At 39.9% G+C, this 16,862-nt stretch overlaps 1 protein-coding gene across 1 annotated transcript in view; it reads right to left on the reverse strand.

Annotated features, from left to right (window-relative positions):
• Positions 1-2,623: 2,623 nt before the first annotated feature.
• The window catches only part of tll1 (tolloid-like 1), a 53,951-nt gene continuing 39,712 nt past the window's right edge, over positions 2,624-16,862 (reverse strand). Inside the window, exons 19-23 of the mRNA XM_034129245.1 lie at positions 13,007-13,132; positions 9,205-9,332; positions 6,501-6,714; positions 5,939-6,189; positions 2,624-4,858 (exon numbers count right to left, since the gene is read on the reverse strand). Coding sequence (XP_033985136.1) covers positions 4,724-4,858; positions 5,939-6,189; positions 6,501-6,714; positions 9,205-9,332; positions 13,007-13,132 — 854 coding nt within the window. The 3' untranslated portion in view covers positions 2,624-4,723. The remainder of the gene's footprint in view (positions 4,859-5,938; positions 6,190-6,500; positions 6,715-9,204; positions 9,333-13,006; positions 13,133-16,862) is intronic.

Genomic DNA, 16,862 nt, shown 5'->3' on the forward strand with positions numbered 1-16,862 from the left:
TTCGACTTCATTGAAATAAGATGATATAAGTCATAGTTGTGTTGATCACATAACCTGCTGTTTTTTTCTTTTAAGTTGGTTAAATTGTTCCTTAAGGTTGGTCATCATAGACTGTAGTGTAGATGGAGCCACAGTTGGACCCGAGAGGGTCAGACAATTTGTGAAACTACATGCATAGTTAACTAGTATGATGTTATTTGAACATGAATATACAACATGATGCTCTCATCAAAAAAAGTCCAAATTAAAAGTATTATTTCACATTTAAAAAAACATTTATGAGTTTTACACATATTTGATCAACATTCCGTTTTCATCTCAGAGAAACTCATGCTGTCATTTAAAAACTTCAACCATTCCTTATAAGTAAAACGACAAAAAACACCAGCATTTGATCCATTTCAGAGCACCTTTAAAAAGCTCGAACAGAGCGCCCTCTAGTGGTCCTCTGGCTGTATATCAGCACGTGTGTGTGGTTGCACCCGGTTGCATAAAAGTGTGACACCTGAAGCTCGTCTAACTGATCCTATAAAGGTAAGTGGCTTATCCTTAAAATCTTAAAATGGTTCAAACATAGATCTTAATCTATAGATCAACGATCATATTGTTGTCAGTGTCTACAAAATACATTTTGGAAAATTACACTTTTTTTACATTTTGACAGTGTAAACATTTTTAAATAGTCATTCTTCATAACGGCCCTTCTTTAAAATACAATTAATTTAAATATTGGATAATGTGTTCATCCCATAGACTAGTAAATGAGTAGTGTACACTTTTAAACTAAAGGCCTATTTATTCTGGCTAGCTTGTGAATTTAACCAATAAATTAATACATTTGATCTCAACACATGATACATTGTTTGGTGTATCTTTGTTGTAGGATTATTCTGAATCTTGAAAACGTTGAAATGTAGTGAAGTAAAGTATCTGAGAAGTACTGGAAGTATAAAGAACCAGGAAATGGAGTATCCAGTCCCAGTAATGAAGTACCTCAAGTACTTGGATAAAATATGTGTCCAATTTATCACTGTATACTTCACATTTCCCACAGTTTAACACAGGTGATATTAATCAGACACGTACCTGACTGTTGCATAGACTGTATATATAAAGGACTGTTATCCTTAATATGAGTTCTGTCAGTTTGGGTTGCCATGTTTGCCAAGGTTCAGCTTGTTGTCCTGCTGCCTTCATGTTTAATAATCCTCTCAGAAAGATGCTTGACATCCTGAAAGTCTGGCTTTGAGGTGCAATGCCCTCAGAAGAAAACGGAAAGTAAAAGTGTCTTCTCTGGCAAGCTAGCAGTTAGCTGTTTTGGTCTCGGACAACCACTCCACGTTAAATCTATTTTTGTGTGTGTGTTTACTATCAGTGGTGTTTGATGTCAAGTTTAACTTTATAAGGTTCTTCTTAGCTGTAAAAGATAATCAACATCTTTCTCTTCTTCAAATGCGATACAAACTTTTTCCGACTACAACAGTATTTTTTGTACCCCCAGCTGGGGGGAAACGTAGGAAATCAACCCCACTAGGATTTGCGCATGCGCAGTGTTGTTTTTCCACACCGCAGCGCGACTATCTTAGCGAAACGTTAAAAGCAAATCATTAAATACTATTATATCAGACTGTAGGAACCACAATTCCTATTTAGCCTTTGTTTATTATTATTAATAATACTTGTTTACACCGCTCACATTTATATTTGGTTGTCACTTCCGACAATTGTCACCTGGGTGTGATGATGGCAGGGCCGAATTCACCATATACATTGGGGGGGGGCACATCCCCCCCCCAATATTCAGATACGCTCAAAATGTCTCCCACAATATATAGCCTAACTGATATAAACATTTTTAAATAAAATTGCTATTCTATGACTTTTTTATTTTGGCTATTTGTATACTTGAAAATCTTTATTTTCTTCACCAAAATGATATATTCTTTTCATATGTAAATTGGTTTCCGCCTTTGTTTGTTTATGCATACCTTTTATTTTGTACCCGGGGGGTGTATTTCGCTGTTGCACGTCCGAGTCCAGCTTCAGTTAGCGTTGATGCTCCAAGCAGGTTAGTCATGTTTTAATTTGCCCTCCATCAGTTCTGGTATCTTTTTCTAGTTAGCCCTAAACTATATTATTTTATTTCGTAATGGTAATGTTAATGAACCCTCCGGTTTAGCTTCTTTGTGTAAATAACTTGTAGTGCTGATGTTAAAACCGAACTTTTCAGGAATAGTAGCTAGGGGAGTGATTAGTAAAATATGCATAAAGAAAAAGTAAATCTATTACAGTTCAATTTCATATGGGTGTTGAGAGATGTATCCATAGATATCTTAATGTTGCTCTCAAAGTGCACCAGATTGATGCATTTAACTTCAACATTTAAAAAAAAATCTTCCCATGGTCCCCCCCAATGTTGACTCCATGGTTACGGCCTTGGATGATGATTTAAACCAGCTTTTAAAAGCAGGGTTTGTGGATGATAAAGGAGCTAAGCTAGGCTATTTCCTGTTAACCATGAGGTCCTGCAATTGTGATTGTTTTCATTTCTTTACTAAACATCAAGGAACAACAACTTCAGCAGTGACTCTTTCTTCAGAATGCATAAAAATAATAAGCCTAGTTAAGCCTCTAGCGACTTTATTTATTGGAAGTTGATACACAGCATTATATTCATTTCTAGAGCAACATTTCTTAGGTAACAGTAGGCCTACTCGTATCTTCTTAGCTGACCTTGGTTACCAAGTGATCATAATCATGTTTCCCAAATGTTTATAATTTCATTATAAATAAATGTAACACTGAATAGGTTTTAAAGTGTTATTCCAGGCTCTATAGAAACACACAATATGACTGTTCAAGTATAATAAGTGAGCTTTAGAGGAACATGAAATCAGGTTGGCTTCTTTTACTTCACCTTTGTAATGGACTAAACAGAAAATTACAATAAAGGTTGCTATAATAAGTATAATATAATTATCATGTGAAATAAAACACTTATAGATAACTGTCACACAAGGGAATATGCCTTGATTTTGAGGATCAATATTTGGCACTTATCTGCCTCAACAGGTCAAAACAACGTACATCCATACATAAAACCCAGCAGAAATCCACAAAAGACAGTGTAGTTTTTACCTGTGTGTATTTTAATGACTGATGCAGAGGACGTCATGTCAGTGTCTCTGAACTACAGACACAGAGGTTGAGTGATAAAACAAAAACTACAGTGGATCAGGGTCACCTGGAGCTTGGCACGTACAGCAATGAATGATTCAACTTAAAAACATACAGTTTACAGACATACACGCACATTATTTCTTTATAATCTCCTATAACACACACTTACACATTTTGCATTTAACACAACAAACGATGCAACCTGTTTGCACCTTGATATTCTTTCAACTTTACAGCACTTTGCTCTCCACGCTCCAAATATACAGAAAGGGAAGTGTGTGTTCAGATATGTTCGGGGAAAAAGCGCACAACATTTGTGGATGTGTAAGCATGTGTGTATATGTATCTCTGAAAGCAGCTTCAACAATGACACACAAACACTCATGCACCATTGACACTTTATCTCACACACAGACTACATTTCCCATGTTTGTTTTTCACGATAAAACCATTCAAGATCTCCAACGAATGAAACATGCTGCCAAAAAAACCTTGAAAACTCTCGGACAGCATCCATTTTGGTTCTAAGGCAATGTTGTAGTTCCACAGGACTAGTGCTGTTGATGCATTGTGCTGTTTGCACGCCGACTGTGTCTCCTACTGAAAACCTTTACTTCCAATCGCAGTCATCTGTCATTCAGTGTAGTTTCATTTTTAGCACCATGGGAATCTCTCCATCAATCAGAATCGTGTCACTCCGAGAGACAGCTGTGAAAATATTCCCTTACGATATCCACTTTTATTTTTGGGGGAGGGGTGAGGTGGAAACATCCATGAAAGTTTGTTACAAGATGGTGCAAAAAAACTCCAAAACAGCATGGACACACGCTCGGACACACACACAACATAATGCAAGGCTTTACAATAACATCACAGATCATTTGGAAATTCTCCATTTGCATTTTTTTATATATTTTTCTCCCATTCCATGATGGTCGTCTGCATAAGCTTTAAGCAAAAATGACAGCCTTTTGTTTGTTTTCTCTGTACACACATACAGTAAACACAATGGGTTTTACAATAAGACGTGAATTAAAATCATCTGCAGCCGATCTGAGCTGGGGTGAAGAGACCAGTTCCCAGGCATCAAAGGCAATAAAAATGTCTATTTTAGAGTTTCCTCTCAGTTACTGTGGGTATGAGCAGCCGTCTGATCACAGTAAGTCGCACAAGAAGTCCGAAAAAACTCCTGTGTTGGATGCATTTTCTTTTCAGCAGAAGCTCCTTACTCCTCGAGAAGCCATAGTTTATATTCTGAATATGAATCTCGTGTGTTTGTGTTTGTACTCTTTAGTATCCACACTGTATCTTGATGTGCAGAAATGAAAACCAGCCCTCATGTGTTTCCTGTCTGATGACCCGCAGAGAGAGACTAATGTTCACGTCAAAGTGTCGTCTTCCTCCTGCGGACGTCCACTTCTGTACGTCGGGGTCCGAGCAGAGGGGACGGGCTGTACTTTTTTTTGTTGCCATGGTGAAGGTCAGGGTGAAGGGGGGGGGCTGCACAGAGGTCAGAGGTCGCGGGCTGAGAGTGTGTGTGAGGTCATTTCCTGGTGTGAAGGCTCTCCTGGAACTTGGTGCTCGTGTAGCGGATGTGGAAGCCCTTCTTGCTGATTGTGTCGTCGCTATGGAAACGGATCAGCATAGCACCTCCGGGCGAGTAGATCCCCTCCCTGGGCTGAGGGGGGGAGAGAGAGAGTACTGTATAACTTAGTCCTTTAATATCAAAATATAATATAGGCTACTATATGTCAAAGGTGTGTTTTTAGGTATAGTTTCCCAACTTCCAGGAAACATTTTCATTAGCTCTGTAAAAAATGAACATTAACTGGAAGACTTTTGAAACCGGTTTGACTGTTGTATTCTTATTGGTGGAAAGTCTTTTACTTATAGTTGAAGATAAAGGTCATTTTTTCACTGTGTTATTGATACATTTTTTAATTTTTGTTATACTTTAAGGTGGGGTAGGTAATTTTGGAGAAACCAGCTTGAGTGCGCTAGAATCTGAAAATACACAGCCGGAAATAATCTGCCACTTCCTTACAGAGCCCCTCCTCCAACACACACGAACGCGCACATGACCAATGAGGGCACGAGATAAGTTTGTGCACAGATGGAAGGCTGACAGGCAGGTAGGCCATCCAGTTATTTTAGCCGGGCCGGCTAAAATGATTGGTCGTGCTTTTTACAGTATTACGGCTTCCACAGATGACATTTTTTTATGGATTTTTTGTCAAAGCACTTAAGATATTCATTGCTATCGGGATGTTAAGAGCATTCCATGGAATATAACAAAAAGTGTATCTCGAGCCGGTTTCTCAAACTTACCTACCCCACCTTTAAGTAAATAAATCAGATTTTTTCCTAAATAGGAAACCTTTGTTCAGCAGTTTTAGCTCAAAATGTTGATGTGAGGTGACAAAGACTAGGTATTGTATTAATGATACTGGTTATACAGGTGTCAACAACACACATGAATCTCTGTACCAATTGCTTTTTTTCCTTTGACAAATTTAGAAATTCAGTGATTATTAAACGACACAATCATCTCTACAGGAAAATTGAATTATTAAAGTTAAAACAAAAAACGTAATCTTAATAAAAGTTATGATTTGGAATTTTTTATTTGGAAATATCGAATGGCTGCCTTTTAAATGTATGAGCAATTATTTTTATTGGAATGTATTTGTTGTTCGTTTTGGTGTAAAAGTCAATCAAATGGTGAAAAATGTGCCTTTAATAAGAACAAAAATCTTACCCCTGAGCCGCAGAAGCGACCGAGTCGATGTGAGTTGGCGTCGTACCCGTTGTACAGCTCGATGTAGTCGTAACCACAGTCAGCTTCCTCTTCTACCTCAAACGTGATGAAGCTCAGCTCGATGCCGTAGCCCTGCTCGGCCGTCAGCAGCCACTCACAGTCAGTGTGCCCCTGATAATTATTGTCTCCAAACTGGGAGTGAGAGTAGAGGTTCTTCTGACGAGCTTCTGCCTTCAGACGACCTCCACACTCTGCAGAGACAGAGGGTCAGGAAAGAGGGACATTTTAATCTGAAAAATCTGGCATTTGTTACATTTTGTGTTTTCCTAAAGACTCAATAAACTCTAGTCAGATTTCACAAATGATTTTCATCATGCATGTGCTGTTGTGAACCACTGGGGGGAGTGATTGCTCTTGAAAAAACTATTCAAACTTTACAAGTCAGTCTGGTGACTGTCAGTGATGCTCTTTACAGACACAAAATCTAACATAAGTGTTATTTTATCACTAACACATATAAGCGCTTGTCCGTTCTTCCACACAGACACACACACACACACACCTGTGGAGTGTGTAGCTTGGAAGCCCTTTCTTTGCACCGAGGCGTCAGAAATGAAGCGGAGGTACATCTTGTTTCCAGTGGAGACCAGCTGCTCCGGGATCTTGCTGCCACACAATCGACCCAAGATGGCTGCCGTGTCAGTGTCCCCATCAAAGGCCTCCAGATGGTCATAAGCACACTCCTGATGCTGCTCGATCTCAAACTCATTGAAGGCCTGGAAAGGAAGCAGAGAGGAGAGAGCACTGAGTGAGAGGCAAGAAGGTGTTGAAAGAGAAGAAGAGTACCAATCACTATTTCTGTATTAGAAAATAGTTTGAATGAAACCCTTTTTGAAGGCTAGGCCCCTGGTACAGTCAGAATAAAAAGGGACACCGTTTCTGGGAAGGCAAGTTTTGTGATTTTCAATGCTTTAAAAACACACATAACTCCATCAACCTCTGTTGGGTTAAGATGATACACAGATCCCTCAAACCTATAACAGGTGGAACTGAAACAATCTGCGTGGTAAGAAACCACGGTGTTTTTGATTTTAGCGCTCTTCTGGTCTCCACCAAACCCTGAGAGAATGATCTGACCTTTTAGCTTTTTTAGTGCTCCATGATCATAACCAGCTAGTTGGTTTGTAGGAGCTTTACATGTGAAAACAGCTGCCTATCGTGGTCAAAAGACAGCAATATTGTTGAAGAAAGAACTTAACAGTTCCTAAATGAGACACATTTCGTAGAGATGCAGGGAACACTACGAAATAATCTTACGTCAATGTTACGCATCTGTAAAGCTCTTTCAACCAGAATTAAAATATTAGCATTTTATATTCTTTGATATAAATCTGCAGAACAAGAACGCCTGCTTCTTTGCCTACACGTTGCTTACACACTGACATGCATGTACACAGTGTCACGACTACTAATCTAATCAAGTCACCGTGAGCTGAGTCATAACACCTTGCAGGCGTCTCTCCCACACTCCCACACACACACACACATACACACACACCTCTCTGATTGTCTTCTGAACCGTGCTCCATGACGCCACCACAAACACCGTACCGCACTGATTTTACCGGCCAGGCGGAAAGAGGGAGGAGAGCGAAGGTGGGCTGATGTGCGGATGTCGTTACCGAGAGGGGAAGTGTTTGATTGAGGGGTTGTGATGGCTTCCAGATGTTTCTGACTGTAGCTCGGTGAGATACTGGTTTGTGGATTTGTTTACTTCTCCCAAGAGAGTTTAGTGTGTGTGTGTGTGTGTGTGTGAATAACTGAATGACCTTCATTTCAAGTCTACACTCGGATTTCTGGTTTTAAATATATCCCGCTCATACAGAGCACCACTATTAATCTCAACACACACACAACAACACATTTCATATGTGTGTAATAGTGCGTAAAATCACACATTTAAATCAGGTGCCAAAAAGTACTTAATGTGCTTTTTTGATAATTTTCAGTTATGCAAGCATAGATAAGAGATAAACTCTAAATGACGGTTGATGACTGTTTTTTATAGCATGCATGCAGCAACATCAGCATGCGGCTGCTATTTTCTGATATATTGTAGAGTAGACCATATATTTAATCAAGGAATCGGAAATATAAATCATTATCAAAAACAGTCGTTGATGCTGCGTCGTTAACTGCACATATTTGTATGGTCCCAATAAGCTTTGCTTGCATGCATTCTTTTACATTATTATTACATATTGGCAAGATCAAATTAAGCCCATGTAGGAGCAGACTACAAAGTAAGGTCAGCAGCTGACTTTAAACACATGGGAACCGTCATTGCTGAATTTCTGCTTTGAAAGTAAAAAGCTTTTTGTCACTGCTCCTTTTAATGTACTTACAGTATAAGTGTTACAGAGGAGGACATGTCAGTGTGGGACATAAATGACCCTGGTCTCCCCCCTCATGTACTTTATGATGCTCTAGCTACAGGATATGCAGGTAAGTGTGTGAATAATGCAGCCAGCATTCCAGCTGTTTATCTACAGTGTTCGTGATGGTATGAAGCGTAAAAGTGTATCACAAAATTAGACCACATTTTGTCTGATGCTCAAAGGCCTGTTTGATGGTTTGTGTCTCGATACACTCAATCAACTTTTGCAAAAGGTGTTAAGTATCTTCTGGAAATCACCTGAGTCAGGAGAAATACCATTCCTTCTCTCACATAATGTTCTCCTCTTTATCTTTCTGTCTCTCTTCCTACAAATTACAATCACACTTGGAAGTCCTCAGTGCAGCCATCATGCACATGACACACTATATGTTGGTATATTCTCAAATAATTACATCCGCTGCAACTCAAAGTAAAAAATTACTATTTGTGGTGATCATACACGCTTACATGCATGTGTGTGTGTGTACATGCAGGCTAAATGCACGCACAAACACACACGCAGAAAGCCACAAGGACACAGATGGCCACGGCCCAAGGCCTCTTTCTAACGCATGAGCACACGCTTGCAGTTAGCCCGAATATACAAACGTACACTTTCTCCCCCCGTTCTCATTTGGGTTTCATAAGTGGAACATGGGAAAGCGAGATCATAGCGAGAGAAGGGGGGAGGGCAGCCTGCGGGTTTAACATGAGATATGACCCCACAGACAGAATAATGCTTATTTATGAGGAAGGGAAGAGGGCCAGTAATGCTAAAGGAAAAGGGGTTAAAGAATCTTCACAATCCGCTTGATTTCAGATCACTCACGATCTTGACTCGGTGTCCGGGTGTGGCGGTGATGTCCCAGGTGCACTCCTTACGGCTGGGGTACTTGTCCGGCCAGTTTGGGCTGCTCAGGGTCCCGCTGGGGCTGTGGATCTTATGCTCACACTCAGCTGAACACGCACATCCACAAACACACGCAAGCACACACATAAAGAGGAAGTTAAAATCATGGCTGCACAGGAAAAGGTCAAAGGAAATGGAAAGGGAACAGGAAGAGGAGAAACGAGAGAACCAAACGAGAGAGAAAAGATTTCAAAGAAACACATCCTGATGACAAGCTCAGTGTGAATTTCACATGGAAGCACGCACGCATGCTTTAAACAAACACTGCTACACTGAGCCTACTGTACTGTGCAAGGATGGAGACCTCGTAAAAAATCTCTTTTAGTCGTAGAAATCATTCATTACATACAATATTTAAAGGTGAAATTACTGTTAATGTTCTTGATGTGACCGAACCTTGGAATTTAAATAATTGAATAGCATAAAAGCATAGAAAATTGTATTTATGTGCTTATTTATTTACATTAACCATTCCTACAAAACAGAGAACTCATTGTAAACACTGTTATTTCAAATCTAAGCCCTTGGTGATAGGATGATCGGTTAATGGATCTTAAAAGCACAAGATGTGTAGGATTGGAACATGAATTATTGAGCGTTGAATTCAGTTTCTTGCAGTTTCTGGCCACAGTTACAAGATTCACCATTTCAATCAAATCCTTTTCAGATTCAGGGTCCATTTTGGATGAGTTCAGAAATGAGTGACAAATAGAAGGAAGACAGATAGATATGAAGAAACATTAAGAATTCAGATGCTTCCATATGTTGTACGAGCGATCACTGGATGTTTTCGTTAGTATGAAAATGATATGAATCACATGCTATGGCCTTTACAGGCAGCTTCATCTTAACCCAAAACAACTGCATTCATCTACACTGTCCCTCCAATGCAACAAATAACCTTTTGCAAAGAAAGAAATAAAAACACCTTTGGGACTGAGCTGAACTCTCAGCTTTGACCAAATTAGTAAATTACATACATATTATAAAGTTACATTAACTGTTTCTCAGTCAATGGTTCGTTCTATTTGTGCTGAATCTTTCCGGCAAGTCCAAGTCACTCGCCAGTTTTTCAGAGAAAGTCTCAAGTCCTACAGAGTCTGAGTAAAAATGGCGATAAGGATCCCAGAAAGAAAACAGTTACCCTGTAGTTAATTTGTATTGATGTACTACTAGCCTATTTAATTAGCGCTTCTAATCCTAATGTGTTGTGACTTGCCAAACATGGCATCAGTGTGTCATAGTAATTAAAGGCAGAAAGAGTAGTATTTGTCCTCGGTCCTTCCTCCAGGGACGAGGCTTAGGGTGCCCAATAGGGTAAAAGCCAACCAGAAGATTCCCTCTGGTTTTGAATTGAGCTTCGTCTTCTTGCCATGTTACATCGGCACCTCCTCTGGATGTTATGTTCTGGCAGCTGGTCGCTACTTTTTTTAATCGAGGTTTACGCCCAGAGATACTCCAACAGCAGAATGAGAATAAAAGAGAAAATACAGGCGGAGAACAGGCTCTCTGCAGAAAACAGACATCACCACATAGTGGGGTATAAGTGGTGATTTTGAGGGATTCCTTTTGTGTTAGTCCATACATGTTTTCTAGGAAAACCCTACTTAAAAAACGAATGGCTTAATGGGGGGGGGGGGGGATAGGAGACAGGAGGCATGCAAAAGACAACAGGATGTATTCCAGAGCGACAGTCTTTATTAAGAGTCAGAAAAACTGGACCCATGTACAGAATGAGATGGATGAATCAACATAACAATGTGTAAATGTAAAGGAGAGTCAAACATAATATTAAATACAGACGTCATATTCCATACACACTATTATTACAGAAACCCTCACACCTTGAAGTAATCTAACTAAAAACATTATGCAGATTTAGACTCTGTATTTCTGTTAGGTGACATAACCGACTATCTCTTCAGTTTCACTTATTGTCTGCAACAGGAAATGTTATAGCTTCCAACGCATCATAATAGAACCATGTAATAAAGTAAATAACACAACAGTTTCTAGTTTTACAGATGTCTATCTACAAAGATAAGTTTAAGTTTTCCACTGCTGGTGTCTCAGTGTCACACACTTCTGGCAGGAGACCATTATAACCTTTTAGTGATGTTTGCATTTATCCAATATGTTAACAGTACATGTCACACTAACCAAATGTACATTTTTCCCCATGTTTATACTTCCACACGCTCATACTGTGTGGAAGTACATAACCACACGCGCACACACACACACACACACACACACACACACACACACACACACACACACACACACACACACACACACACACACACACACACACACACACACACACACACACCACACACACACACACACACACACACACACACACACACACACACACACACACACACACACACACACACACACACACACACACACACACACACACACACACACACACACACACACACACACACACACACACACACACACACAGCGCTACATGTGAAGCTTTCAAGCTCCCAGATGTTTGAAACACGAGTGTTTTTATGAGCAGCACAGGGAGCCTTTAGAGAGGTGTGTGTGTTGATGTGGTGTGTGTGTACATGTTCAAAAGTTCAACTTCAAAGAGTTGAGTATAATATGTCAATTCAACAGTTGTGTGTATGTGTGTGCACAGGGGACTGTGGTAAATGTGTTTAATAAATAATGTCAAAGTTAAACCTTTTTCCCTCTTTTGTGTGTGTGTGTGTGTGTGTGTGTGTGTGTGTGTGTGTGTGTGTGTGTGTGTGTGTGTGTGTGTGTGTGTGTGTGTGTGTGTGTGTGTGTGTGTGTGTGTGTGTGTGTGTGTGTGTGTGTGTGTGTGTGTGTGTGTGTGTGTGTGTGTGTTCCTCACACAAAAACACACATCACAGCAGACACAGCTGCAGTGACTATACTGTAAGTCTTATGAGGCAAATTAAGTTAAGCATCTCTTAATACCTACACAAGAACTTTATAATTTAATACATTTTTATTATCATTATCAAGTCTCATGTCAATCCGTACCCCTGACCACAGACCAATACCTTGTCACCAAACAAATGCTGTATTATAATGTTATAAATGATCTATAATTAAATAGAGTAATGTCTGATGTCTTGGGCAAGTCCACGTAAAGTAACAAATTCACTGAAAACATTTTGATGTATTTCAATGAAAAGTTAAACTTGAGTCTTTCAGAGCCAGTCACAAGTCATCAATAGAAAATTCAAAGTAAAGATACAAATATTTTAGATCATTTTGCAGTTTTAATATTAAACAATAATAGAATTAAGAGTGATCAATTACTTAACATCTGATGCTAAACCTGCCTGACACTGTCTTTTTATTATTAATTGGTGTTTCTCAAGGATTCTTTCAAGTTTCAAGCCTGTCAAGTTTTACACACCTCAAGTCAAAGTCATCCCATTCTCACTATTTCAGTTGTCATATTTATAACTACAAGTAGAACATCTCCACATCTTAAGCCTCAAACCTTCAGATCTGGAGCTGAAAGCATGTAAAGAAAACAGTCCTCAAATGGAAAGGTCCAGTCTGCTGTCATGAGGACTCTGATGAGGATAAACAGAGTACGGGCTGTAAGCCGGACGCAGACTGTTCTTGTGAAGGGGCACATGCTTGTGTGAATGTGGCGGCACGTGCATGTGCACTCCCATGCTTTTATGCCAGTGTGTGTGCTGATGTGAGTGCACGTGAAACCCACCTTCCTTACAGTCATGTTTGTTCTCATGCAGTACAAAGCCGTGGCGACACTGACAAACGTACGAGCCCACCGTGTTGATGCACTCGTGCTGGCAGCCGCCGTTGTCCTTGCTGCACTCATCTTTGTCTGTGAGAGACACACATGCAACACATCAATCATGTGGAAACAGAAAGAAAAAGAAAAAAGAAGGTGTGGAGGGAAGCAAGAGGTCAAGCAGGGGAGAGGAGCGGAAAGATGAGACCTTGAGGAAGGGGAAGAGAGTTTTGGAAAAAAAGATGATAAGTAAAGGAGTGAAAAGATAGCATTGAAAAGGCAGATGTGAAGAAACAAAGAGTGATTTTTCAAGAAGGACAATCAAATCAAACTAGGGAAGTAAGGTCAATGAAAATGTAAAAGAGAACATGGCAAATAGTGAGAAACATGAACATACAGTACATATTCAGCAATCATACTAGGCGAACATGATCACCAACAACAACTGTGAGCCTGCAGGTACTGACCTGTCAATTAAAACATTTATTACAGGGCGTTAGGAGAGTGAAAGCCAGAAGAGATGGGTTGACAGTATGCTACATGTAAACCCCTCCCCGAAACACTTTTGGCACTGCAAGCCTGTCAAGCTTTTCTCCAAATAAATGTTATTCCCAGAACAGAGAGGAAAATGGGAATGGTTGAAACCGTACCTTTGACAGCAAATGTTAGCATGCCCAGCTGACTCACTTATTGCTTACTGCACTAATCAAGCGCTACTTCAATGTCGTAAGCGTTCAACTGTTTATTCTTTTGTTGGATTATGTTTTAAAAAAAACACAATCAGGACTGACACATCGACTCTTTAACACAACCCGCTGTGTGGAAGCCGATCCTGTAGACTACTACTATGTGTCGGTGGCTTTGTTTAAGATTCCCAAAGAAAGGTTAGAGGAAAGGAAGTTAAAATCTGAAGTTTTTTCCTTCATGAATGAAACCGTAAAAATATAATAATGGACTACAGAAATCTTAAGTTGACTAAGACCAAAACGACCAATTAATGAACTGATAGGGGGCGGCCCTAAAAATAATGACAAAAAGCAGTAACAGAAAGTTAGAGTTATAGAAACACCTACAAACACAAAGGGGGCTAGTTAGTGTGAGTAATGTGTTTCTGTTGGCCTGTAAAACGGTCTTCCTGCTGCTCCTGGCGTTCATGCTCATGGCTGCTCTGTGGTCAGACTCACGCCTTGGCTCGGAAACGTCTCTGACCGTAACAGCTGTTTTCACATCAGCTGTTCTCTCCTGGGCTGACCGCCTCTGTTCAATCTGATGTTAACTCAGCTGACTGCTGTAAAAATGTGACGAGAGCTTCTGTCGACACGTCTCCTTCGTTGGTCATCTTGAGAGCCTCGTTCCATACATTTGGAAAGATGCTGCAGACCTACTTCTCTGTGATCTGTGTTGTTCGCTACCACGGAACATGGTAGGAAATGTGGGACATTAAGTTGTCATGGTGACGCCTAAATGTAGATCCCATGAATAAATTGAGTTGGTATTGGGGCAGTTTGCTCCATACATTTGCATATAAACAAGAAAAACTAGTTTTCTTGAAAGTTCAATGAGTCCTAACTGTTGTTTATGGAACGGTTCTGTTACATAAAATCAACTAGAATTGAATTATTAAATATTCTCGCCTTTTCCGCTTATTAAAATCCTTATTAAGTGGTATTTTCTATGTTGTTGATACAGTTAAGTTGGTACAGCAAGGCAAATTAAATCTTTCTGGGATTTTGTTTTATGCTGCAGTAATTGCATGGATTAAACAAGAAATATGTTTTAATTACAGAGCTTTTCAGATGCTTTTTGCGGGGGGAAACCAGTGCCTTTATTGTAGAGATAGGGCTGAACGGGGAGACAGTGGGGACGACATGTGGCAAATGCTCCAGAGACGGATTCGAACCCGGGTCCTCCGTTTGGGGACGGCCCTGTTTTCCTGTTTTCCTGTTTTCCTGTTGTAAGTCTTTGTGCTAAGCTAGGCTAACCAGTTTCTTGCTGAAGCATTATATTTACTTTATCGTTGTTAGTAGCTTTAATGTAATTTAAAACATATCCCTGACAGTATTATCCATATTATGGATCAGCCTCTTAAAGCTTTATGCTTACAGTGAGTAAAATAATAACATAAGTAATATTATAATATAATATTCAAACATAAAGACCTAATTTATTATTTCCAGATGTCATTTCCAACCATTTCCAGATGTCATGTCATATGTTTTTATAAACATTTCCCCCAAATACAGCTTGACATATTTTGTATCTTTAGAGGTTTCATCTCCACAGGAACTGGGAATAAAGCTGTCTGTAAACTTGAACGATGTTTGGCGGCACAGTATGAGTTTATAATAAGTGGCAGGCAGCTGCTCGTTAAGAGGTTAAAATGTTTAAATATTTGTAGCCTTAAAACAAAAACTGAAAGAAACCAACTGAGGGTGTTTATGTTTTACGGCTTCTTGCTCATTTCCTCTCCCTCATCCTTTAATGTGTGGCTTCTTCTCACCACATGGCTTCTCGTCACTGTGACTGCGTGATGACAAAGCCCTTTCTAGTGAAGCTGAGCGCTGGAGGATCACAGGGAGGACTCGCTCGGTGTCGGAGACAGAGACAGAGAGGTGGGAATTTTCAGATGACCGCACAGGATGACAGAGCATGAGGAAGGGAGAGTGTGTGAGACCGAGCAGAGTGTGTGTGTGATGGAGACAGAGACAGATTCCCATAAAGAGATGTGAGATTAGACACAGACGCCGAGTCTCACCTCAACTCAAGAGCTTGTGAATCAAACTAGATCTGCTTTTAATGAAACTACTAAATCCTACTCTTCTGTGAGTGTGCGTGTGCGTGTGCGTGTGTGTGTGTGTTTGTGTGTGTGTCTGATGTGGTATTACAGTGTTATTGTGGGCTCATTCTCACCCTAACAGAGGCTAAGAAGCTTTGCTGTAGATGCTCCAGTGTTCATTGTATCTTGCTCAGGTCAAGTACACAATGTCCACATGCACACACATGCACACACATGCACACACACACACACACACACACACACACGTCCAAACTCACATAGAATAGATGTGTGGGAGGCCAACGGGACCTCCCTAAAGCTGATGGATCTTTGCCAACTAACAGCTTCTGACAATAGAAGAGCCACTCACACAGCAGCTTTTATCAAACACACACACACACACACACACACACACGCACACACTTTATCGTAGTAAATCCTCTGTGAAGCCACGCACCACTGAGTGCTTTAACTTCCAGGTGTTCTGCAGGGAGTTTAACTTTGACGAGCTCATCCAGTTGACAGCTTTAGTTCTTCTGACGAAGACGGAAATGTTAAATTGAAGTTGCCTGTTGGAGCAGTTTCAACTTTTCCCTTTTACTCACTGTAAATGTTAGAGTAATAAAAGAGAAATGTGGATCTTTGCTTCAGGACAACTTCCTATAATTGTTATTATCTAATGTTAACATCCAACAAATTCATCCCAGGAGCGGCGAGTGGGGAATATTTGTTGAGGTTTTGTACTGGGGAATCATAGCTGTGTCCAAATTCCATAACTACGCACTAAATCTTTGTGGGTTTCCAGAGTGTACAGTGCATGTTTCCAAAGTAACAATAAAACAATTGTACATACCTACTATGTTAATTTGATTTTCAATTGTGGTGCTCATAGACCATTTTGTCCTATTACGCAACAGAAAGAAGGACTCTCTCACAGCTCTAAAACATTCAAATTAAATTAACTCAATTCAATTTAATTTCCAACTAAAACAAAAAGTGGAAAGTTGTGACATTTCTGTAACATGCCAGACAATAAAAAGTAATATC

This window comes from Trematomus bernacchii, unplaced genomic scaffold (assembly GCF_902827165.1).
Source record: "Trematomus bernacchii unplaced genomic scaffold, fTreBer1.1, whole genome shotgun sequence".
In the NCBI taxonomy this organism is placed as follows: Eukaryota; Metazoa; Chordata; class Actinopteri; order Perciformes; family Nototheniidae; genus Trematomus; species Trematomus bernacchii.